Genomic DNA, 25,193 nt, shown 5'->3' with positions numbered 1-25,193 from the left:
TAAAGAAAATGTGGCACATATACACCATAGAATACTATGCAGCCATAAAAAAGGATGAGTTCATGTCCTTTGCAGGGACATTTATGAAGCTAGAAACCATCATTCTCAGCAAACTAACACAGGAACAGAAAACCAACCGCCACATGTTCTCATTCCTAAGTGGGAGTTGAACAATGAGAACACATGGACACACCGAGGGGAACATCACACAGTGGGGCCTGTCAGGGGGTAGGAGTCTAGGGGAGGGATAGCATTAGGAGAAATAGCTAATGTAGATGATGGGTTGATGGTGCAGCAAACCACCATGGCATGTGTATACCTATGTAACAAACCTGCACGTCCTGCACATGTATCCCAGAATTTCAAGTATGATAATAAAAAAAAAAGACTGTGTACTCATTTTTGGTTGCCATGACAAATTCAGAGAGGAAAAACATGATATATATTAAATTTTACTGCAACAACTAACTGCCCCTTGTCATCAGCCTATTCTATCACTAGAGTGAGTCAGTATTCCTCCTTTCTGACTGTCTGAGCCTGGACGATTTAAACTGCTTTTCACACAACCTCTTGCCCAACCTTTTCTCACCTCCCATTGTGAATGAACATAGATTTCCCTATGGTAAATAAAACAAAATATCACCAAATCTAAGGCAAGATAAAAAAATTGAAAATAAAAGAAACCAACCCAAGAGATCAGAGAAATATTCATCTGCACAACAGCTTCCTCCAATAAACAGGGGACAATCTTTAGAAATCTCTCATATGTGTTTGTAACATAGAATCGATGGAACTATATGAGGCATTTATAAGATTTAATGATCTGATATCAGAAAAGTTGAGATTTGAATGAAACACATGGGAGTCTGAAAAGGAGTGATGACTGGTAGATTGGAGGCTGCCCCCAACCCCTGGAAAAAAAAAAAAAAACAAACACCAAAGGGATAATGAAGACAAGATTGAATTCTCCAGAATTCATCAAGGACCAGACTTGAAATGACACATATATACACACAAACACACTACACACAAACACACAGGGATATAATATAGAAATTCCAGAAAAAATAAAAGAAAGCAGAATGAATAGAAGCATTAATTAGCACATAATGGAAGACAATTTCTCAGGCTATAAAGAAAAATACTAAGTTAATCCTTGAAGGCTTACTAAACAAATCAAGATTAACAACAATGGGCCCCGGCCCTACATGGAAGAAAATTATGCCATCCAAATATAAAAAAATACTGCCACTCTCCAGAAATAAACAAAAAAGAAGAAATTCATATTAGCACCAAGCTTCCATTCTGTAACACTAAGTAGTAGAAGTTAGTGTTTGAGAGGAAATATTGTACAACAAAATTTCTGTACTCAGCCAAGCTGCCATTCATCTGCAAGGCACAGATGCATCGTCTTAAATAAGCAGGAATCCCAAACATACACCAGTTAGATATACGGCCTACAAAAAGAAAAACTCCCACAAAGCTGTGGGAGTCTTCTTTTTGAAGAAGAAATCAAAATTCCAAATGGTGTTGTATCAAAGAAATATTAATGAGGCACAAAACTAGTTAAATGGGGTCACTAAAACTGTTTTATTTAATATGGAAATAAAACAAAATATCAAAGCAGGACTAATTCTTGAAAGATAATTCATGTAATATGAAAAGAAGGAGAAACTTGATATAAAAAATAGATTTTATCACTTCAGCTAGGAAGTTAGAGATGAAGTAAGAAAAACCATCATAAACTTATCATATGTAAGGGACACATATTCTTGACATAAAAAATAAAGAGAAAATGGTACTTCACACCAGTATAAAATATATATATATATAATCAAATTTTAAAAGATAATCAGAAGGGCGAAACCACTTGGTCCATAAAACAAAAGAGGGGTGAGAGAAACAAGAGCTAGCAAGCTTTCTGTCTCTTTTTTGGGAAACCAGTGTTATTACGTTAAAGTGAATTAATAAATGTATTTTAATGCCTCAGTTTTTCTTTCTAATATAATATTAACAGATATAAGCTCCATTGGTAAAATCACTTTGAGGTCCTTAATACTTCTTAAAGTGGCCGGGCGCTGTGGCTCATGCCTGTAATCCCAGCACTTTGGGAGGCTGAGGTGGGCAGAACACCTGAGGTTGGGAGTTCAAGACCAGCCTGGCCAGCATGGAGAAACCCTGTCTCTACTAAAAAATACAAAATTAGCCAGGTGTGGTGGCGCATGCCTGTAATCCCAGCTACTCAGGAGGCTGAGGCAGGAGAATCACTTGAACCCGGGAGGCGGAGGTTGCGGTGAGCCGAGATGGCACCACTGCACTCCAGCCTGGGCAACAAGAGCGAAACTCTGTCTCAAAAAAAAATAATAATAATAACAATAACAATAACAAAAATGTTTAAGAGTGAAAAGAATTCTTGAGACCAAAAAAGTTTGAGAACTAGGGCTTGAAGATGTTCAAGCAAAGACAGGAAAAGGCTATTGCAAGTACGGTCCAAAGCACAGGGGGAAGGTTTCATAAGTATATATATTATATATATATATAAAATATATAACATAAAATTCATATATATTATAAAAATAATAAATATGATATAAATTTGATATAAAATATTATATAAATCTGATTTTTAACATATTTTGATTTTATACTGGTGTAAAGTACCATTTTCTCTTTATTTTTTACATCAAGAATATGTATCCCCTACATAGTATAAGTTTATCATAGTTTTTCTTCATTCCTAACTTCCTAGTTGTAGTGATAAAATCTATTATTTTATATCAATAAAAATATTGATATAAATTTTATTTACATGATATACAATATTTAAATATAACATATTTTATATTACAAAATATAATACTATGTATTACAAAAAAAACAAACTCCATTTAGCAGAGCAAGAATGGAGTTTGTTTTGTACAGTGCTGAGTTCCAACCCTTAGAATTGTTAAATAAATAAAAAGGAAAGAACACTATAAGATCAAACTCATCAGTTATAATAGTAAATGTGAATGATTCCAATCCCCCCTTTTGAAAGACAAAGCCTTCTAAATATGGTCAGAATCCTATTTACAGTAGCATCAAAAAGAATAAAATACTTAGGAATCAATTTAATCAAGGAGGCACAAGACCTGTGCACTGAAAACTCAGTAACTGAAAATGAGCAAATGATGTGATAGACATGTCTCCAAGGGAAATATACAAATGCCCAATAAACACATCAAAAGATGTTCAACATCATTAGTCATCAGGGAAGTGCAAGTCAACCTGACTTTGTACTAGGATGTTTTGTATTAGGATGGTTATAATATTTTTAAAAAACAGGAAATAAAAGGTGTTGGCGAGGATGTGGAGAAATTAGAACGCTTATACATTGCTGGTGGAAATGTAAAATGGTGTAGCACTGTGGAAAACAGTTTGGTGATTCCTGAAAAAGTTAAACATAGAATTACCATATAACCAGCAATTCTGCTCCTAGGCATATACCTAAAGAAATTGAAAACAAGGACTGAAGCAGATGCTCAAATACCAATGTCCGTAGCAGCTTTGTTCAAAATAGCCAAAAGGTAGAAACAACCCAAGTATCTACGAGCAGAGGAATGGATAAATGAAATGGAGCTTATCCATTCCATGGAATATTCTTCAGCTATACAGAGGAATAGAGTTCTGATACATGCTACAAGATGCATAAATTTTAAAAATATTATGCTAAGTGAAATGAGCCAGACACAAAAGGATAAATACTGTATCCCACTTTTATGAGGTGCCAAAAATAAGAAAATTTATTGGACCAAAAATAGATTAGAGATAACCAGTGGAAGGGGAGAATAGGGAGTTACAGCTCAATACATCCAGTTTCTCATTGGGATGGTGAAAATTTTTGGAACTAAGCAGTGATAATGGTTGTATAATGTTGTGAATGTCATTGATGCCACTGAATTATACCCTTAAAATGGTTTTAATGGCAAATTTTATGTTGTATCTCTTTTAAAACAATAAGAAAGACAAAAAAATTTTAAAATATATCATGTGATATTAGGAAAGAAAAAACAGATAACAGTATAAGAAAAATAAGAATTTAAAACATATCAAATAAGATTTAAAAATTTTGTTTAAGATATTGATACTTGGTCCAGTGCACAATAAAGACAAGAACTTTTTTTTTTTTTTTTTTTTTTTTTGAGATGGAGTCTCCCTCTGTCACCAGGCTGGAGTGCAGTGGCACCATCTCGGTTCACTGCAACCTCCGCCTCCAGGGTTCAAGCCATTATCCTGCCTCAGCCTGCTGAGTAGCTGGGACTACAGGCGTGCGCCACCACGCTGAGCTCATTTTTGTATTTATAGTAGAGACAGGGTTTCACCATGTTGGCCAGGATGGTCTTGATCTCTTGACCTCGTGATCTGCCTGCCTCAGCCTCCCAAAGTGCTGGGATTACAGGTGGGAGCCACCACGCCTGGCCTGAAGACAAGAACTTTTGAACAAGAGAGCGCTAACTAACGTATTGAAATACATAAAACAAATACTGATATATAGAAGAGCTCATTCAGCTCTTTCAAAGACAGAGCTCTGTAACACATGTACTCTTACCTAAAGAACTGTCTCCCACCACTGGAAAGGAGGTCTTCTCTGACCAAACACACAGCATCTTGGAGTTAGCCAGCATTAACTTGGATCATCTGGCTGGCCAGGAAAGGAGTGCTCAGGGAGAAAGAGGATGGTCACCATCCCAACCAGATCGGCCATTAGATCTATGTATCAACAGAGTGACATACGGGAGAATTAAAATTCTAGTATGCAAAAATATGCCGTATGTTAACAGAAAATAGACTGCAGGGAAATTTGTATTAGGTGAAACCAAGAGAAAGTTAAGAGCACACAACAGTAGATAAGCAATAGACAACCCGATATAAAAATGAGGAAAGAATATGCACAGGCAATTCACAAAAGGAAACATAAAAATGGCCTTAAAAATTGCTAAAATAAATATTTAAGCAAAAAAGCTCAACTTCACTTTGGTTTGGGGAAATGCAAATTAAAGCAGCAATATGTCATGTTTTCACAGTCACATTAATAAAAGTTTAAAAGAGGGAAGTAGAGGTAAATAGGAATTTGAGGAAAAGGAGCCCTCTCATAGTGGTTCATTGGAATGTGAATTGCTGCAGCTTTCAAAAAAAAACTTACACTATCCACAAACAATGAAAGCATAGATATCTTCTTAGCTACTAATCCCACTCCCAGGAAAAGGAGTATTAATTACAATAGGTTCTTTATTGCAGTATTGTTTATATAAGCAAAAAGAGCAAATAACCTTGACATCCTTCTATTAGCAGTAGGTTGAATAAATCATAAGACGTCTACTATGAACTATTTTGCAGCAATCAAGAAGACTTAATTAGATCTCTGTTTAGTGATTTGAATGGGTGACCATGTTGTGATGTCAACAGAAAAAAATAATTTGCAGAAAAGCATATAGAGTTTGTTCTCAGTTTGGAAAAATAATGACAAATTTGGAGGAGATATCCTATACACATATGTGTGTCTGATTGGGTTTGGAAAAATCAGGACCACCTGAGATGGAGGTGGGAGTGACAAAATATACATGGTATACTAAGTGAATATATAGGTTATACAATTACGTTGTTAAATTTCTGAAAACAAGTGCAACTTAAGCATATAACTAAGGAGTAGATGTTAACCTGGACAAATGAAACATAGATTGTTTTGAGCAAGAGACGGCAAAATTTTTTGTCAAGAGCCAGATAGCAAAATTTTCAATTTTGCAGACCATGCAATCTCTATTGCAATTACTCAGTTCTGCCATTGCAGTGGAAAAATAGCCCTAGACAAATGAATGTGTGATTGTATTTTGATAAAACTTCATTTACAAATACGTGCTATAGAATAAATTTGGCCTGTGAGCCATAGGGTGACAATCTCTGGTTAGATGAAGGGATTGAGAGCATTATTTTTCTTCAATTCTTGTCATTATGCAAAGTCAGAGAATTTTCTAAAATAAATAAAAATACAAATTGGCAAAATAATAATAGTTGAAAACTTCAGAATGGGCAAATAAGTGAACAAATAATCATGTTGAGGAATAAGGCTGCTTTGATTCTTGTGTGTTCAACTTTGAAACCTTTATCACAGTTATAAAAACCATTTATAAAAGTTGATATAACTCCACAGAGTATACCTCAATAAATTTGCACATAGAAGAAATCAAAATGGGTATATTTTCTCATCGCAATACACCAAAAACTAGGAATTAATAAGCAAATAATACATTAAAAATTCAAAGTTTTAGAAAACGTAGTACCTTAGATCTTGATCAAAGAGAAATTTAAAAACAGCCATTGCAGATTACCTGGAGAATAACAATCGCTAATGATCCTCGAGTGCATGTGCCTCAAGCATTCTTCTAAGTCCTTTACTTGAATTGATTTACTTAGTCTTTAAAAGACCCTTTGAAATGGATATCATGCATATCCCTCATTGTATAGAAGAGAAAACTGAGACAGACAGGTTAACTAATTTGTCCAAATTCATATGACAGGTTGAGGTTAGAATTAGAATATCGCCAGTCAGCTTCAACAACCTGTAATGGTAAGCCTTACATTATTTATCTTCTTAATTAGGAATGCTGAAACATATATTACTCATAAAAAATTTCTGGGGTGCTGATGCCAAAACTGTCCTCAGAGAAATTTTTCAATCCTTTTTGTTACTTGACAGGAAAAAATTCAAATAAATGAACAAAACATTTCTTAACAATTTTTAGATTATTAAAAACATATATAAAAGGCTACTGGAGTAAGGAATTAATAAAGTAATGAACAAAGAAAAAATCATAGAAATTATAAAGAAATCTAAAAGCAGATTCTTTAAAGTGACCAATTATAAAACAAACAGACTGGGTCAATTGTCATTTCACAAAATAACAATTCTACAATTATACAAGAATGAGAAAGAAGACATAAGCCTGTTGATATTGAAGAGATTTAATACTTGATAAAAATATTATATCTTCTCTATTCTAATAAAATTAAAACTATCCATGAAATGTACCATGTCAGAAGAAAAATACAATTTACCAGGTGTAGTTTAAAATAGGCAGAATTGCTGATAAACCCATGTCTCTTTGAGTCCATATTTTCAGTTCTTTTAGGTATATACCCAGAAGTGGAATTCCTGGGGGATATGGTAATTCTGTTTAACTTTTCAAAGAATTGCCAGACTATTTTCCACAGCTGCTGTACCATTTTACATCCCCATCAGCAATGCACAAATGTTCCAATTTCTCTACATCCTCACCAACACTTGTCATTTTTCTAGTTTAAAAAAATTATTATTATACCACCTTAAAAGGGGCTGAAGTCAGTTTGATTTACATTTTCCTAATGACTAATGATGTGGAGCATCTTTTTTTGTGTTTATTGGCCATTTGTATGTCTTTTTTGGAAAAATGTCTATTCTCCTCCTTTGTCCACTTCGTAATTGGATTGTTTGTTTCATTGTTATTTGAGTTACAGGAGTCTTTTATATGTTCTAAGTATTAAATCCTTATCAGATAGGGTTTTCACATATTTTCTATCATTCTGTGGGTTGTCTTTTTAATCTCTTGGTGGTATCTTTTGTTCTTGACTTGGACTGCAGGACACTTCAGCTCCTCACTACATGGGCTTCTCCAAAGGACAGCTGGCCTCTCCCAGAATGAGCATCTCAAAAAGAGAAGAAAACATTGCAGTGCTTTTTGTGATTAGCCTCTGAAGTTGCACACTATATCATTTCCACTTTATTCTAATCATTAGAATCAAGTCACAAAGCACAGCCCACATTCAAAAAGAGAGGAATTGGGCTCCATCACTTGAAGGGACATGTATAAAATAATTTTTGGACATATTTAAAACCACCACAAAGAAGCACCTTTAAAAAAAGACAATGGCCGAGTTTTGTAACTCTTTTTTAACTTCAAGAAATAGATAATCCAAGTATTAATATTATTTAAACTGTTATGGAACATAGAAATAAAATTATAGCCATAATTAAAGTTTGCCAAAGATTACAAATGAAAATAAAATAAAATATATCTCTGGCTCATTTGCTAATATAAATACTAAAAATCTTAAATTGACTATTAAATAAAACCAATATTAAAAGAATTATGCAAGGGGAACAAGTAAGGTTATTCCAGAAATGGTTCCAAATTAGGAAATCCACAAACTTACAATATTAAAGGGTATAACTTTTCTTAAATGTCATATAAATATACTCTCTAATGCCAAAAAACACAATGAATGGTTAAAATCTAAAAACATGCTTGAATATAATTAAAGTTCAAAGGAACAGAACACTCGGCATCCTTCCTATTATTCAAAGTAGTTGTGGAAATTCAAACCAGTAAAATGACAGCCCCCTGTATTTAGAGAGAGATATATATAGATATAGCTAGAGAGAGAGAGAAGGCAAATTTATTATTAACTGATGGTTGTTTACCTGAAAACCCGAAGGAATTATTTGAAAGGTTATTAGAATAGGAAATGGTAGTGAGATATCGAGTAAAAAATAAATACTTACAAATTAATTACTTTCTTTATATAGGTAACAACCAAATAGAATATAAGAAGGAAAAATACCATTCACAACAAAAACAAAATCATCTAGAAAGAAATTTAACAAGAAATATATAGGACTTATAAGCAGAAGATTTAGAAGAGGGGGACATAGAAAAATACTTGAAGAAATGGAAGATATAATATTTTATTTAAAAGATTTAATGTTGTGGTGATGTTAATTATCCCTGAATTAGTATGCAAATTTAATGTAATTCCTATCAGTTTCAATGACATTCTTTTTTTTAATTTGACAAGATGTCTGTAAATGTCATGAGACCCACCAACAGAATATTCTGAGATAATAACAAGAAGGGTGTTTGATACCAGATCAGAGGTGAGTTTGATACCCACCTCTCAGTGTCTGGTAACCACCTTTCTACTCTCTACTTCTACGAGTTCAACTATTTTAGATTTCACATGTAAGAAAGATCATGCGGTATTAGTTCTTCTGTCCCTAGCTTATTTTGGAAGATATTTTAAGGCACAAATATGTTGTAGTGTAATTATGTTGTAATTTTTCCTGACCTAATGTCCCACGTCTGTAAAATTCTTTTATTGAAGCCTAGGCTCTTTCCCTAGGACTCCCTGTCTGGAATAATAAATATCTTACTTCTGTACTTAACAGAATTGTTCTGTCTGCATGTAGTCCCCACTTTTTCTCCAAGTAGTTTCTCAAACAAATGCACTTCCTTTCCTGAAAGGATGAGTAAAATTTTAACAGCTTTAAATCTTTATATATAGATATATTTTAAACCAAACGACTACACTGTACATGGTTTTATAGCCCTCTTTAATACTTACGAACTATATTGTATAATTATTCTAATTATTATATATTACTCTACAACACCATTTTTAGTGGTTGCATATTGGTTATTACTTGGATAGTCCATAACCTACCTAACAAAGTCCTTAATGTCTGGAATTAAAGTGGTTTCGCATTTCAACTGTTAGCAAAAACACTGCAATGCACGATCCTGCACACATGAAAAGAAATGAGATGAGGACTTCACTAACTTCAAAGACAGCTTAAGGATTCAGATCTTCACATCTACACAAGAGACAAGATTTGCAGATTTGAGTGAAAGGCTATGCACGATTTTAAGCCTTTCAGTACATATTGCCAAAGTGCCCTCCACTAAACTTTGACCATGACCTACGGAGTGAGTCACAACAGTGACTCTTTCTTTGAGTTTATATTACTACTAGGTTTTGTCAATTTGCCAATCTAATGGGCAAAAACGGCATTTTATTTGCATTTTAAAGTGTATTTATCATGTTTATAAGGAAGCTAAACTTTTCATATGTTCATTTGACTACTTCCATTTTTCCTTTGTAAATTATTTGTTCATAATCCTTTACCATTTTTCTACTTGGGTGTTTGCCTTTTTATAATTGATGTATAAGAGTTGTTTTTATTATTTTTCCTCTGTGGTTTGTCTTCAAATTTGTATGTAGAAAGGTTTATTTGTAATTATTCAGTTTTATCAGTTTTGTTCATAGTAGAATTTTTCCTCAATGTATGTCTATAGAAGCCTCAAATCAGAAACACATTTGCCTAAATCACCTAGTTCTTTTATGGTTTTATTTTTGACGTTTAATCTTTGATACACACGGATTTTGCTTTGATGAATGTCATGAGGCAGAGATCTAGCTTAGCTTTTCAGATATTTGTCCTATCAATGAATAATTCAGTTTTCCGTGTCTTGAAATGCCATCTTTATCACTGCCAATTTCTTACAAAAACTTGTATCTATTTCTTGGGCTTTCCCCCATTTTGCTCTAGGGATCTGTGTCTCTATTCCTGCATCATTTCAATTATTTTACATTTTAAATGCATTTTAACATCCCTTCTGTTTTTGTGCCTTAAAATACCTTCCAAAATAAGCTAGGCACAGAAAAACTAATGCCACATGATCTTACTTCCATGTGAAATCTAAACCAGTTGAACTCATAGAAGCAGAGAGTAGAAAGGTGGTTACCAGGCACTGAGAGGTGGGGAGCTGAGATTTGGTCAAACGGCACAGAGTTTCAGTTAGACAGGAGGAGTAAGTTTCAGAGATCTATTCCACAGCATGGTGACTATAGTTAATAATAATGTGTATTTCAAAATTGCTGGCCGGGCACAGTGTCTCATGCCTATAGCTCTTTGGGAGGCTGAGGCATACGAATTGCTTAAGCCTAGAAGTTAGAAACTAGGCTGGGCAAAATGGCAAAACCCTGTCTCTACCAATAAATACAAAAATTAGCCAGGCATGGCAGCGCATACCTGTAGTCCCAGCTACTCGGGAGGCTAAGGTGGGAGAATGGTTTGAACCTGGGAGGCAGAGGTTGCAGTAAGCCAAGATCACATCCCTGCACTCCAGCCTGGGTGATAGATCCAGACCCTGTCAAAAAAAAAAAAAAAAAAAAAAGAAAGAAAGAAAAGAAAAAGAAAAGGAAAAAAATTGCTAGAAGAGTAGATTTTAAATATTCTCACCACACATGCACACACACACACACACACACACACAAAACAAATATGTGAGGTGACGGACATGTTAATTAGCTTAATTTAATCATTTGCAACAGAAACATGTATCAAAACACCACATTTTACCCTATAAATATATACAATTATTATTTGTTCATAAAAATAAAATCAAATTTAAAAAATATTCACTGTGTTTTTTCAGCCATACATAGGCTGGAAGCTTCTTCACGTTTTGGCTCCAACAATCTAGCTTAGTCACAGCGAGCACTTCTAAAACAACCTCTAGGAGGCCAAAAGTCAGAGGACCCCCATAATCCTGTGCTCTTAGACAACTTTTAAATGTATGATAGGAGACAGGCAGAGGAAAACACAGGTAATAATGGGATTATCCGTTTCTTTCCTTTCTCCAGTGGTTCTCAACTTGTTTATTTGCAGCAATTTTTAAGATTTTTTTTCTTGGCACACTTGAAAAGATTTTATACCATAGCCTAAACAGGCTAGCAATAAGTAAAATTCAATCACTACTTAAAACGTAAAAGAGACTCACTGTGTCTACAAAAACATTGACGGTCATTGCCATAGTCACACAGTTCCCTTTAGCTTTCTGTCACTGTTTCGGGAAGAGCTGGTATATCAGTTAGGATTTCCAGCTGTAAAAGACAGAAGAAATAAAATAACAGGATCTCAAACATAGATAGTAGATTACTTCTGTCTCAGGTTAAAAATCACGAAAGTAGGCAATCCAGGGTTTATACGATGACTCCATAATCCACAGAAACCTGGGTTCCTTCCACTTTGCTACTCTGACCTCTTCAAAATGAGAGTCCATCTTATCTCATGGTCTAAACTCCAGCCAGTATAGAGGACACAGGGAAGAAGGGAAGGCCAATTCCTTTAAAGACACTTTCCAGAAGTTGCACAAGACACTCCACTTACATCCTCTGGCCAGAAGTTAGTAACATGGCTATGCCCGGCTGTAAGGAAAGGTGAGAAGTGAAACCTTTATTGCAGGTGGCCAATGGCCCAGTTAAAAATAGAGAGTTCCATTACTAATGAAGGAGAGGAAAGTGGATACTAGGGATGGCACCAGTAGTCTTTGCTACAAATGGTTACTGCCCTGATCACATTTCTTACATAATCAAGAGGAAAAGTTCTTAACTGTTGCAGTTACTACCTCATCATTATATGGCATTCCATTTTACCCTTTAATTTTTACTTGGTCAAGTTTAGGCCTGCTGTACACCAGAACACATGAATAGCTTTGCTCAGCATTCTTTGTGACGTTGCTCACAGTAACATTATGGATACCTAATAAATTTTTTAAAAGACAAAATGTTCTACGTTTTGTGGCCTACTCTGGATGGCTTTATGGCAAAGTGGGTGAGTATCCCTGCCCTTTACATTTCAAGTGTAGGGGTGTTTAGCTGTCTCTTCTGGCTCTCATTTACTGACTCTTCTGGGTAAATCCTTTGTTCTTTCTTTTATACAAGAGACTATCTGAGCACCCAAAACTTGAAAGTCTCTAAGCTAGGTGCTATAGTGTTAAATATTTCAGTAAGATATTTTCCCTGCTTAATCCAGGAGCTTGTCATTTCCTTGCTGGAAGTACACATGGATAAAATAACTGCAAGGTTTCTGAAAGACTTAAGTACAAAAATGTCCCGCAAAGCAAAAGGGAAATATCTCATTCAGTTGTGAGGGATTAGGAATAAAAATGAATTGGAGAGGTCAAAATGTAAGCTTGTCCTCAAAAAGAAAGGACTAATTTGCAGATGGAGATGGGGTTTCTTCCTTCCGAGGTCTGCCATGGTGTAATCTGTCCTGTAATGTCTAATGTCTACCTGCTATTATTTTCTAAATGGTGAGTTAAATGGGAAATATGTGCAGCGTATAACCATTTTCTATCCTTTGCTTTAGGTTTCGACTCATTGGTTCCCCATCTACTACTTGTCTCGTCTCAGGCAATAATGTCACATGGGATAAGAAGGCACCTATTTGTGAGAGTAAGTTGAAATACTTTTCTCCACAAATTCCTCCGTGTGATCCTGACTTGCCCCTGGAGTACAAAGAATAAATTGAATCCTTCTTGCACAAAGTAGTCTCTCAGATATTTGAAAATAGGAGTCAGATGCTTCATGGTCTTCCTGGCTTTTCTTTATCTTAAAAGGTGATTTATCTGAAACTGTGGGCTTGAACCTAGGCAAAATACCCTACTTTCCTATTATAATAGTAAACATTTCCAGTATAGAGAGTGTTGTCCTTAATGAGTACATTTTAAAGGCGTTGGACAAAATTAGATCTGTCTTTGCCAACTCTTACTATCAGGTTACAATTCCACAAAGTAGGCTACTCACTTTCTTGTTATTCTAATCCAAATAATAAAAAGAACTCTTCTTCCAGTTCTTAGCAATTTTCCTAAGCCTCTGATCATTTTGAGTTCTAATCCTCCTTCAATTCTTTTAGGCCCATGTCTTCAGTTGTATTTCTTCTTGATTAGCTGACCCTCCATTTTTCCCATAAGATATTTTTCAATGAATCTCCAAAACTTTAAGACCATGGAAGAATGATTGCAAATTGGCAAAGTGTTATAGCTGTGAAGAAATCGGCATCGCACACAGAGTTGATGGCAGCAAAAGTAGGCACAGACTTCCAGAAAGTTAATGACCAATATAAACAAAAGTAAAGTAAATACCTTCTGACTGACAATTCCATTTCCCAGAATTTAGCCCAAGAAAATAATCATGAAATAGTCCCATGATTTTGGTCCAGAGATACTCAATGCAATAATATTTGTGATAGTGGAAAATGTTACACAACCTAAATGTTCAGCATTGTTTGAAAATAGCTAGTAGAAGAAATAAGGCGTATTTTAATGGCTATCAGTTTTTAAGAAAGGTAAAAAAGTGCACCAGGAGGAATTAAAGGTTGAGATGCCTCATCCAAGTGGAAAGAGTACATCTATGTAGCTACATGACTGATTATTATTCAGCCACCCAATATGGTAGTAGAGAAAATATATCCATCCATACATATGCATGTATCCACATATGTATCTAAGAGGATATAATTAAATTGTTACAAATAGTTATCTTTGAACCATTTTCACTTTCTTCTTTCTCTTTGTCCATATTTTATAAATTTCCTACAATGAATGTGTTCATTGTATTCACTAATATTCCTCCCCCCCAAATTAACATTGACTTTTAAACATTAAATGAATGAGAATATATACAAGGTGCCTCCCATATCTGCCAAGAACTTGAAATTCTATGAAATAATTCAAATTATCAAAGAATTATCAGTTTACTATATGAAGTTTTCAAGGCATGGCACCTTTTGTGGGGGGTTATCTTTCATAAAAAAATTTCCACTTCTACATTTATATGTCAGTGATCATTTAATTGAGTCAATACTGGGTATGTGTGTATATGTGTGTAGTCACTTAGCCAATATGTGAATATTATTATCTTATGATAGAACACAGTATTCATTTATCATTTTATTGCCCTTAAATCTGCCATTATTTCATTTTTCATGCCCTATCTTTTGTATTTCCTTTTCTCTCTTTTTCTTGATAAATAATGCCAGAAGTGGTATATTTAAACTGCAAAGAGGTTATTTTAATAACCTATAGGAAAAAATAGTCCAGCAGTAGATAAGTACCTTAACAATCTGTGATAAAATCACATGTATTATCCACTTAAAATTATAAATATATAAACCCCAAAAAACATGGATTTTTTTGTGAAGTACTTATTATGAGCAGAACCCATACCATACACACCTAAATTTCAACTAGGTAAAAATGTGTGATTATTAGCAAATATTTTAAGAAAATAACAGTATTGTAATTCCATTTAGAAAATCATTGGATTATTTGCATTTGGTATTTAAATTCATAGTAAAATAATTCATTATTAAAAAATCAGCTGTTTTACCACACTCTTCCTTCTCTCAGTCATATCTTGTGAGCCACCTCCAACCATATCCAATGGAGACTTCTACAGCAACAACAGAACATCTTTTCACAATGGAACAGTGGTAACTTACCAGTGCCACACTGGACCAGATGGAGAACAGCTGTTTGAGCTCGTGGGAGAACGGTCAATATATTGCACCAGCAAAGATGATCAAGTTGGTGTTTGGAGCAGCCCTCCCCCTCGGTGTATTTCTACTAATAAATGCACAGCTCCAGAAGTTGAAAATGCAATTACAGTACCAGGAAATAGGAGTTTCTTTTCCCTCAATGAGATCATCAGATTTAGATGTCAGCCCGGGTTTGTCATGGTAGGGTCCCACACTGTGCAGTGCCAGACCAACGGCAGATGGGGGCCCAAGCTGCCACACTGCTCCAGGGGTGAGTGTGACCCATCAAGACTTTGCTGGGTGTGAGGGTACGTATAGATGATAGGAGTTGTTGAAATTAAGGAAGAAGTGTGTAAGGACTATGAAATTGGCATAAACATAATAGTAGCTTCACTGTCTGTTATCTCTGTTAATAATTGTCTCAAAGTAATGGCTTATTCTCTCATCTATAGTAGACATATTTTAGATGCATTTTTAAATTTAACATTTACAGCAAATATATGAAGTAGCTACTATTGGTATCCCCATTTTACTTTGAGAGAACGGAGTCTTAGTGGTATTAAAGAACTTTTCCAAGGCTCTGACTCCAGAGCTTAATCATAATATACAGTGGAATGTATAATGAACAATAATGTGTAATAGTGATGATCATATCTCTATCCCTGGAGTGGGGCAGTAGGCAAGTGAGCCATGAGGACCAAAATGAGAGCATCAAATCAAAAAGGCCTTGGACTTCAACTTTTTCTCATTATAATTGAAAAGACTGAAGCTCAGAAAAAGTGTTTTGCTCAAATCCAAACAAATATATATATATATATATATATATACACACACACACATATACTTGATATATAATTATATATTGTTCAGATTGAGGCTCAAATTCATTCTTTGAGGTTTTTTGATGGTTTGTTTGTTTGTATGTTTGTTTGAGAGAGGGTCTCACTCTGTTGCCCAGGCTGGAGTACAGTTGTACAATCATAGTTCCCTGAAGCCTCTAACTCCTGGGCTCAAGTAAGACCTCTGCCTCAGTCTCACAGGTAGCTGGAGCTCCAGGTGCTCACTACCACACCTGGCTAATTTTTATTTATTTTTAGAGACAGAGTCTTGCTATGTTGCCCAGGCTGATCTTGAGCTCCCGTCCTCAAGCAATCCTCCTGCCTCAGCCTCCCAAAGTACTGGGATTTCAGGCCTGAGCCACCATGCCTAGTTTCAAATGCATTCTGATGCCCTGAGAACACACCAATTGTCCTGTGGATGGAGGCAGCCAACATTTCGGTTAAAATATGGTCTAAGCAATATGTTCTATCACTAAAAAGTCTGTAGCTTTTTTTCCTTTGAGGGGGGGTTGTTCCTTTTGTTTATTTTTAATTTATTAATCTTTAATTTTTGTGGGTACATAGTAGGTGTATATATTTATGGGGTATATGAAATGTTTTGATACAGGCATGCAATGTAAAATAATCATGGAGAATGAGGTATCCATGCCCTTGAGCATTTATCCTTTGTGTTACAAATAATCCAATTACACTTTCATTTTTAAATGTACAATTAAGTTATTACTAACTATAGTCACCCTGTCATGCTATCAAATACTACATCTTATTCATTCTTTCTTTTTTTTTTTTTGTACCCATTAACTGTCCCCACCTCCCCTCCCTACCCTCACCCCCTATCCCCACGATTTTGTTCTTGATGCCTCCTCTTTTCTTAGCTGAAATGACTGGCTTAAAACATGGAGTGGGAAGAATTAGGACTGGTCACAGGGACAGAAAGGAAGCTAACAGTTCAGCCCTGTGCTGACTGAAAGAGGGACAGGGAGTGTGGAAAATGAAGAATAGGTGAAGGTGTCTGTTAGATGAGACCTTGGCAACAGTACTCCTTGCTGATGCCTTACGCATGAGCTTGAGGGACTGCCTCTGTAGGAAGTGGAAGAGTGGCCAAGCCACCCGCACTCACGACTCTGTGCTCCATAACCAGTAGTTGAAAGCAAGAGGAATATGCTGCCTTATAGTCTTTGGAACATGTTTCAGTAGAAAAAACACAGACAAGGTGTTGGAGAGACTTTGATTCTAGTCACAGTTCTGCTTGGTTTCCTTAGTTTCCTTGTTAGTGAGATGTGGCTACTGAACTACCAATCTTCTCTTTTAATAGCTGCACTCTGCAATGACGATTTTTAAGCCCTCTGGCAAGCATAAGATATAGCAAAGGAAATTGCCCCATATCTAACAAGTGCTCTGGAACTGTCCTTTCCACAGTGTGTCAGCCGCCTCCAGAAATCCTGCATGGTGAGCATACCCTAAGCCATCAGGACAACTTTTCACCTGGGCAGGAAGTGTTCTACAGCTGTGAGCCCGGCTATGACCTCAGAGGGGCTGCGTCTCTGCACTGCACGCCCCAGGGAGACTGGAGCCCCGAAGCCCCTAGATGTACAGGTACCTCGACTCTCTGGCTTCCAGATTGCTCTGTTTTCCCCCTCACATGGAGGACTTACTCCTGTTGTTTTATTTTTTCTTCTAGTGAAATCCTGTGATGACTTCCTGGGCCAACTCCCTCATGGCCGTGTGCTGTTTCCACTTAATCTCCAGCTTGGGGCAAAGGTGTCCTTTGTTTGCGATGAAGGGTGAGTGTGACCCAGGGTTGAGACCAAGGACCGAGTGTGGAGAATGACTCTTTTGAGTTCAGGGGTTAATCCAAAAAAAGGAGCTGACCTAGTAGATAAGAAGTACCCAGAGAGATTAATTTATGGAAGGGTAGTTTTGAAATAAGGGTAGGGACTAAGTGGCACCACTTTCAGAAGGCAATGAGAAAATGGCACACACAGCTCAATGTCAGGTACAAACCTAAATACAGTCACTGATCTTGAATACACAGTTGGAACTTGAAATGAATGGGTACGTATTTATTTGGAGGCAAAAGAACATAATTTTATAAGAGGTATGCTAGAAAAAAAATGATGAATAAGACAAAAATTGTTTGCCCCATAAGAAGTAAGGTAGAGGTTGTCTTAAGAAACTTAAAACCAATCAATAGCGGAATCTGTAATAGTGCATGGATAAGTGTGTTTTAACCCAATAATATACCTTCAGGTCAGGAATGGCCAGTGTAATTCTTTTAATGCAGGATTTTTCTCAGCCACTTTGCCAGCCAGTGACTTCCGGCCAGCAATGCCCCTGCCCAGGCCTTGCTTGGGCCCAGGCTCACCGCAGGAAACACCCCAGATACTTGGCCCACTGGGTGGCGTCTGGCTGGTGCTCTGACTGGGACCCCGGGGCCACCATGACTGCACACTCAGCCCCTGGTGGGAGGGGATGTGTGAGTGAGTGAGTGTGGGGTCCAGCTGGCCACTCCCAGCACCTGCACAGGAATGGGCTCTGAGCAGTGCTGGCGGCTGGACCAGGCATGTTGCACTGAAGGGAATGTGGTGGTGCCCAAACAGGGGTGCCCATGACCCCAAAGCCCAGTGGAGGTGTTACAGCACACTAATGGCTCTTAGCATTTGATAATGCCTGCAGCCCAACAGATGGCAGTGTGCTTAACAGCTCTGTCAATCCTGTCACCCCGCATCTCCTGTCGCCCAGCTCTGGCTTGATCTACTGCTGCTTCCTTTCGCGTGGTACAGCTGCCCTCCCACAGCAGAGGGCAGAGGGCCACAGTGTTACAGGCTTCTTTGTACCTGCGTTTGGTGGGTCCTGAGTTGTTGTCCCGCATCCAAGAAGAACAAGGTTATGCTGACAATAGAAGGGTGAGGAGGGTGGAGAAGAGTTTTACTGAGTGACGAAACAGCTTCTCGGCGGAGATGAGACATGAGGGTGGACCCCAGATGAAGTCAGGGGGTCATTCTCTCTCTCAGCGTGGCTGGTTCTGGGGCTTTTATGGACACAGAATGGGGAGCCTGTGCTGATTGGTTTGTGACTATGCAAAAAAGACTAAAACAAAGACACCACTCAAAGGTGGGCACAACAATGTAAAAAACCAATTAGGGAAGCTCAGGTATATGTAAACTAAATGAACAGTGAGGATCAATCAGAGGAAAGCACACCAAATGGGAAGAGAGGTTCTCAAGCCAGTCCATGGATTTACCTGGAACTTGTAGCTAGGCTTTAAACTGTCTTCAGCTTGAAGGTCGGGTTTCACCAGGATCTGCCCCATCTGCCTAGGATTTGTCTGCCTCCTGCTTCTATCAGTTTCAAGTGGTATTATTAGTTGTTTATGTGTATCCATTACTCTTGGTGGTGTGCACTATGAGTCTGGAGGGATAACTAGATTGGGCAATTAAGCAGTTATTTTTAATGATTTTCACGGAATCTTTGGCATTTACAAAGTCCACCACCTAATAATGATTTCCAATTTCAGAATGATTTCAGATTTCAGAAGGCAAGCAGGATTCAATAAGTTGGGCATTTTGGGGTGCAAAGACTCTTCCCCCCTCCCTTCTTTTTTTCTTAGAGCACGTGGTTCAGCATGCTTCTGTGAGCCTCCTCTGGCCTGTTACAGTTGTAGTGGCAAGAAGAACAGTGCCCGTTCTCTTTCTAGATGTTCCTGGCTTTGCTTACCAAATCGAGAGCTGTTCTGCCTCATGACCCACTAATGAGAATAAGTGGGATGTCAGAGAGCCATCAGTGAAAGATGACACCTGAAGGTTATGGCTCTTGTGCCCATGGAGAAGTATGGTTCTGTGTTCATGCCTTCTGTAGGTGATGCTGGGCTATGAAGTTTATATGGCAATTATGCACATCAGCTCTAATTGCTTTGCCAGTCACAGGGTACCATGGTTCTTTAGAATAAATTGGCCGTTGAGTTTCTGCCAGCTACTGAACAATTCAGATCCCTAATGAACTAAGACTTTTAGCTGGGCCTGAACCTAAGACCTAAATGATAGTCAAGGAGGAAATGGTAGTGAGGAAGCTGAGCATCTATTAGCGAAGAAATCAAGGGAGAGATGGGAATTGCTCACACATTTGCTACCACTTTTTTTTTTCTTTAGGTTCCGATTAAAAGGCAGGTCTGCTAGTCATTGTGTCTTGGCTGGAATGAAAGCCCTTTGGAATAGCAGTGTTCCAGTGTGTGAACGTGAGTAGAAAGAGCTATGTAGTTTGGATAGCTCTCCTTATTTTCGTTTTCCAGCATGTTTTTCCGCATGGCATCACCTGTTGTCTAGATCTTTACTTAACTAAATTATGGATAAAAATACTTCTTTGTTGGAAGAACTTCAAGAAGGGTCTTGTAGGTCTTCTCTGACATGTTTTTGTTACTAATCTGCAAATCACTTAGTTTAATGACTGTTTAATTTTGTGGGGAATGTGTGGCAAGAAACTACATGACATAAAGGTGCAGCACATTTTAGTCAGTCATTTATTTTTAGTTTTCTTATCAAGGAGGAATCTTTCTTAAATTTTTATTTTTATTTTTATTTTTTGAGACACTGTCACCCAGGACACAGTGGAGTGGTGCAATCACAGCTCACTGCAGCCTCAACCTCCTGGGCTCAAATGACCCTCACACCTCAGCCTCCCAGTAGTTGGGACTACAGGTGCATGCCACCACACCTGGCTAATTTTTGTACTTTTTGTAGAGATAGAATCTCGCCATATTGCCCCAGCTGGTCTCAAACTCCTGGGCTCAAGCTATCCTCCCACCTTGGCCTCCAAAAGTGTTAGGATTACAAGTGCGAGCCACCATGCCCAGCCAAATTTTTATGTTCTTTTATCCCCTCGCATATCATAAACAATTTAGTCAGCTTGTTTTTTAGCCTGCAGTATTTAATGACATAGGGCTTCCCATGTGCCAGGACTTTCCATGTGTAGAAAAAGCAATTAATAGTTAATGAATAGTGAAGACACCACCCTACTTTCCTGGGATGTATTTTCTTGTTGGGAAACAGACTATGAACAAGGAAATAAATAAGTAAACAAAATTCTAAAAATTATAATATATAAAGTGGTAGTTAAATAGGGATGTTATGGAGAAAATAAAACAGAGTTATATGATAAATTAGTACGGTGGAAGGAGCTGGGATGATGAATCAGTGTCTGAAATGATGAGGTGTCCTAAGTTTCCAAACCATCCGTTTAAATAATATGCCAAAATTCAGAAAAAATTCAGAAACTCTTAGATAAAAGTACATGTTTGACATACCAAGACATTACTGATTGATTCTATTCTGTCTACTAAAGCAAGGCAAGAATTTTTGAAACCTTGTTTTCCTGATTATTAGAAAATGTTTATTTTAATTTGTATTGTGTTAAAATAACTTACAGAAATCAATTTGGATACCTTATGGTGAGTATTATGGTGAAGAACATTCAATACCTGAGGAAACTCAAGTATTCAACAAACTCAACCTTACAGAGACACATAGAGCTGAAAATAAATATATAAATAAACTTAGGAAAACACGAACAGGTAAAATTCAAGCATGAGAAGTCAATCATTGTTTGATGTACTAGGTCTTTTATATACACATAATTCTGATAAACTTGGGTATCTCTTCCTAAATTCATATCAAACTAGAAGCATCAATTGCTTTTAGGGAAGGAACTTTTCTAAGCAGACTAAAAGGAGGAAGAAATGGTGGCTAATAATTGGAAGAAATCAAAAAAGGCTCTTTGGCACCATTTAATCTGAGTAAAAACAGCCTTACTGGTGTCTGATGACACCACTGGAAATTTGGTATTGGTCCTGATGGTAATGGTCTTGAATCACCAAGAAACATTTACATTGCTAAAGATGATAGTTCATGTTTATTAAAGTTCATAGATTTCCTTGAAACTTATGGTCTCTGATGACCAAAACTTTGTCTGTCTTGAACCTCATTGTCAACCCAGGAATCTTACTATGCCTGAGTTAAAGTAGACAATCAAATGGGTGTTTTTAAAAAAAATGAAAACAATTACTTTCCAAATTCATTATGAACATAGGTACCTGGGTGGTCCAGGAACACTGTCTTTGGGCTTTTGCAATAAACTGTAATTTAGGTCTCACTTCAGTTAGTTGCCTCTCAACAAAAGCCTTACAGATTTAAATTCCATCTACCTTAGTTATATTCTTTCTAAAAGTTATATTCTTTCTAAATGCACAGTCACAGGTCACTATTGTTTCAGTCATCTTAAGTGAAACTCTAATAGAACTTAAAGCTCTTGTTTTCTTTCTAGAAATCTTTTGTCCAGATCCTCCAGCTATCCTTAATGGGAGACACACAGGAACTCCCTTTGGAGATATTCCCTATGGAAAAGAAATATCTTACGCATGCGACACCCACCCAGACAGAGGGATGACCTTCAACCTCATTGGGGAGAGCTCCATCCGCTGCACAAGTGACCCTCAAGGGAATGGGGTTTGGAGCAGCCCTGCCCCTCACTGTGAACTTTCTGTTCCTGCTGGTTAGTACCTGCTTCCACATATCCTAAATGGGTTCAGAATATCTAGGTAAGAACCTCCATATTTCTATAGTGACAGTCATTTTTGCTTGTGAAAATGGCTTTGCTGTAACTGTCAGAGACAGAACTACCTCCCAAGTGAATGACAAATGGGTTCTAGATAGGCACGCTGTCTCAATTGTTGGTATTCTGATGGTCCTTCCTATGGGGTGAAAAGTGTGGGATGGTAAGGAGAGAAGGGGGTGGACAGTGAAGAGAATTGGTGAGGTCCAGATTTTGTAGAGAATATTTTCAAAGTACTGAAAACAAATGCTAAAGAAAATACTCTTTTATTCCACCTCTGCTACTATGAGTTATCTTTATCCTGGAGAGATGGATGTGCTGTGCAAAAAGTACACATTGATGATGTAATTTACTTCAGAACTGATAACACTATAAAAGTAATTTGAGAAACTCAGATGTAGGGATTTATACTTTTTATGTTGTTTCCAAGGGTTTGTTCAAGCCACTGACTATGTTTGTTTGGTCCTTCACCTCAACATTAACAAAGGGAACTCAGGAGGCCCTGGAGAAGCAGAGTTTAAAATTGTACTCTTAGCCTAATGGATGCAGCAAACCAATATGGCACATGTATACCTATGTATCAAACCTGCACATTGGGCCTATGTACCCTAGAACTTAAAGTATATATATATATATATATATATGTATGTGTGTATATATGTGTATATATATGTGTATATGTGAGTGTGTGTGTGTGTGTGTGTATATATATATATATATATATATAAAGAGAGATTGTACTTTTAGCCTCCATAGCTCATTCCTTTGATATATTAGACTGGCTTTAAACGACAGTACCTGACAACTATAGGCACATGTGTGGCTGTGACTGCCCACACCAGCTCCATCTTCCAGTAAGGACAGAACAGCACTGAATCGGTAGCTTGTCGATCCCTGTGGTACTCCCCCATCTGATCTAGTTTGAAGTTAGAGACTGTAGAGGATAGTGTTTAAATGTCAAGAGGTCTAGGTTTAGAGAACCTGTCTTTCACTGATCAAATAGGAGGGAGTGGCTTATGACCTGGCTGGTTGAGGTCTTCATGTACCTCTAATAGCCAGAGATATTGGATGTGTTCATGTATTCATATGTCTATGTTTAACTGAGTGTCTTTTCTTGTGTTTGTGTGGGAACTTGTTCTTAGCCTGCCCACATCCACCCAAGATCCAAAACGGGCATTACATTGGAGGACATGTATCTCTATATCTTCCTGGGATGACAATCAGCTACATTTGTGACCCCGGCTACCTGTTAGTGGGAAAGGGCTTCATTTTCTGTACAGACCAGGGAATCTGGAGCCAATTGGATCATTATTGCAAAGGTGACTTATTTCTTGGTATTCCTTATTCTTGCTGGGTTGTATGGAATGCATGAGGCTTGTAAGGCTGAGAGACATTGAAATAAGCTTAATGAAAGGGATAATTTTTTTTCTTCTCGGCAACCGCTTTCTTTTCATTTACATAAAATTTATTTCATCTTATTAACTGTCCTCTTTGCATGGTCGACAGCAGTGCTTCTCCATCCAGAGCATTAACAAAATCACCTTGTTAAAAAGATTCTCAAACTCCATTCCATGGCCTCTGATTCTGTTCTAAAGTGGGGTCAAAAGTCTATTTTTAACAAACTCATCAGAATGCTCTGATGCAGGAAGACCACAGACGACACTTCAAGAAATACCACTTTGCCTTCTTGGTTTGTATCTAGGAAAAAAATATTGTAGGCTTAATTATGAGACTATTACAACTGAAAAGAAGTCTGTGCTTGAAGATGAAGGATGTACTGATGGCTGGGCAGAAAAAGAAAGTAAAACAAAGGATAAGTTAAACAAAATAAAGTAGTCTGGGTGCGGTGGCTCACACCTGTAATCCCAGCACTTTGGGAGGCTGAGGCGGGAAGATCATGTCAAGAGATCGAGACCATCCTGGCCAACATGGTGAAACCCAGTTTCTACTAAAAATACAAAAATTAGCTGGGTGGTGGTGCACGCCTATAGTCCCAGCTACTCGTGAGGCTGAGGCATGAGAATCACTTGAACCCAGAGGCAGAGGTTGCAGTGAGCTGAGATCACGCCACTGCACTCCAGCCTGGCAACAGAGCAAGACTCCGTCTCAAAAAAAAAAAAAAAAAAAAAGGAAATAAAGTAAATTAATTAGAAAGATGTATTAAATTCAGGCTGGGCATGGTGGCTCAGGCCTGTAATCCCAGCACTTTGGGAGGCCAAGGTGGGCAGATCACCTCAGGTCAGGAGTTCGAGACCAGCCTGGCCAACATGGTGAAACCTCGTCTCTACCAAAAATACAAAAATTAATCAGGCATGGTGGTACATGCCTGTCATCCCACCTACCCGGGAGGCTGAAGCAGGAGAATTGCTTGAACCCAGGAGGTGGAGGTTGCTGTGAGCCCAGATCGCGCCACTGCACTCCTGCCTGGGTGACAGAGTGAGACTCAAAAAAAAAAAAAAAAAAAAAGAAAAAGAAAGAAAAAGAAAAAGAAAGATAAATTTTAAATTCACAATCATGATTTACTAACTTCTTTGTTCTATGTGCAGAAATTGGCCAGAATTGTGTATTTAATAAAGAGC

At 37.3% G+C, this 25,193-nt stretch overlaps 1 protein-coding gene across 1 annotated transcript in view; it reads left to right on the top strand.

Moving 5' to 3' along the window:
- The window catches only part of CR1 (complement C3b/C4b receptor 1 (Knops blood group)), a 125,118-nt gene that overhangs the window by 79,498 nt on the left and 20,427 nt on the right, over positions 1-25,193 (top strand). The window contains exons 28-34 of the mRNA XM_031014458.3: positions 13,004-13,089; positions 15,045-15,443; positions 17,431-17,607; positions 17,693-17,795; positions 20,160-20,245; positions 22,327-22,554; positions 23,757-23,933. Coding sequence (XP_030870318.3) covers positions 13,004-13,089; positions 15,045-15,443; positions 17,431-17,607; positions 17,693-17,795; positions 20,160-20,245; positions 22,327-22,554; positions 23,757-23,933 — 1,256 coding nt within the window. The remainder of the gene's footprint in view (positions 1-13,003; positions 13,090-15,044; positions 15,444-17,430; positions 17,608-17,692; positions 17,796-20,159; positions 20,246-22,326; positions 22,555-23,756; positions 23,934-25,193) is intronic.

This window comes from Gorilla gorilla, chromosome 1, assembly GCF_029281585.2.
Source record: "Gorilla gorilla gorilla isolate KB3781 chromosome 1, NHGRI_mGorGor1-v2.1_pri, whole genome shotgun sequence".
NCBI lineage: Eukaryota > Metazoa > Chordata > Mammalia > Primates > Hominidae > Gorilla > Gorilla gorilla.
The sequence above is the reverse complement of the archived record's forward strand: the minus strand, read 5'-3'. Positions and strand labels throughout refer to the sequence as shown.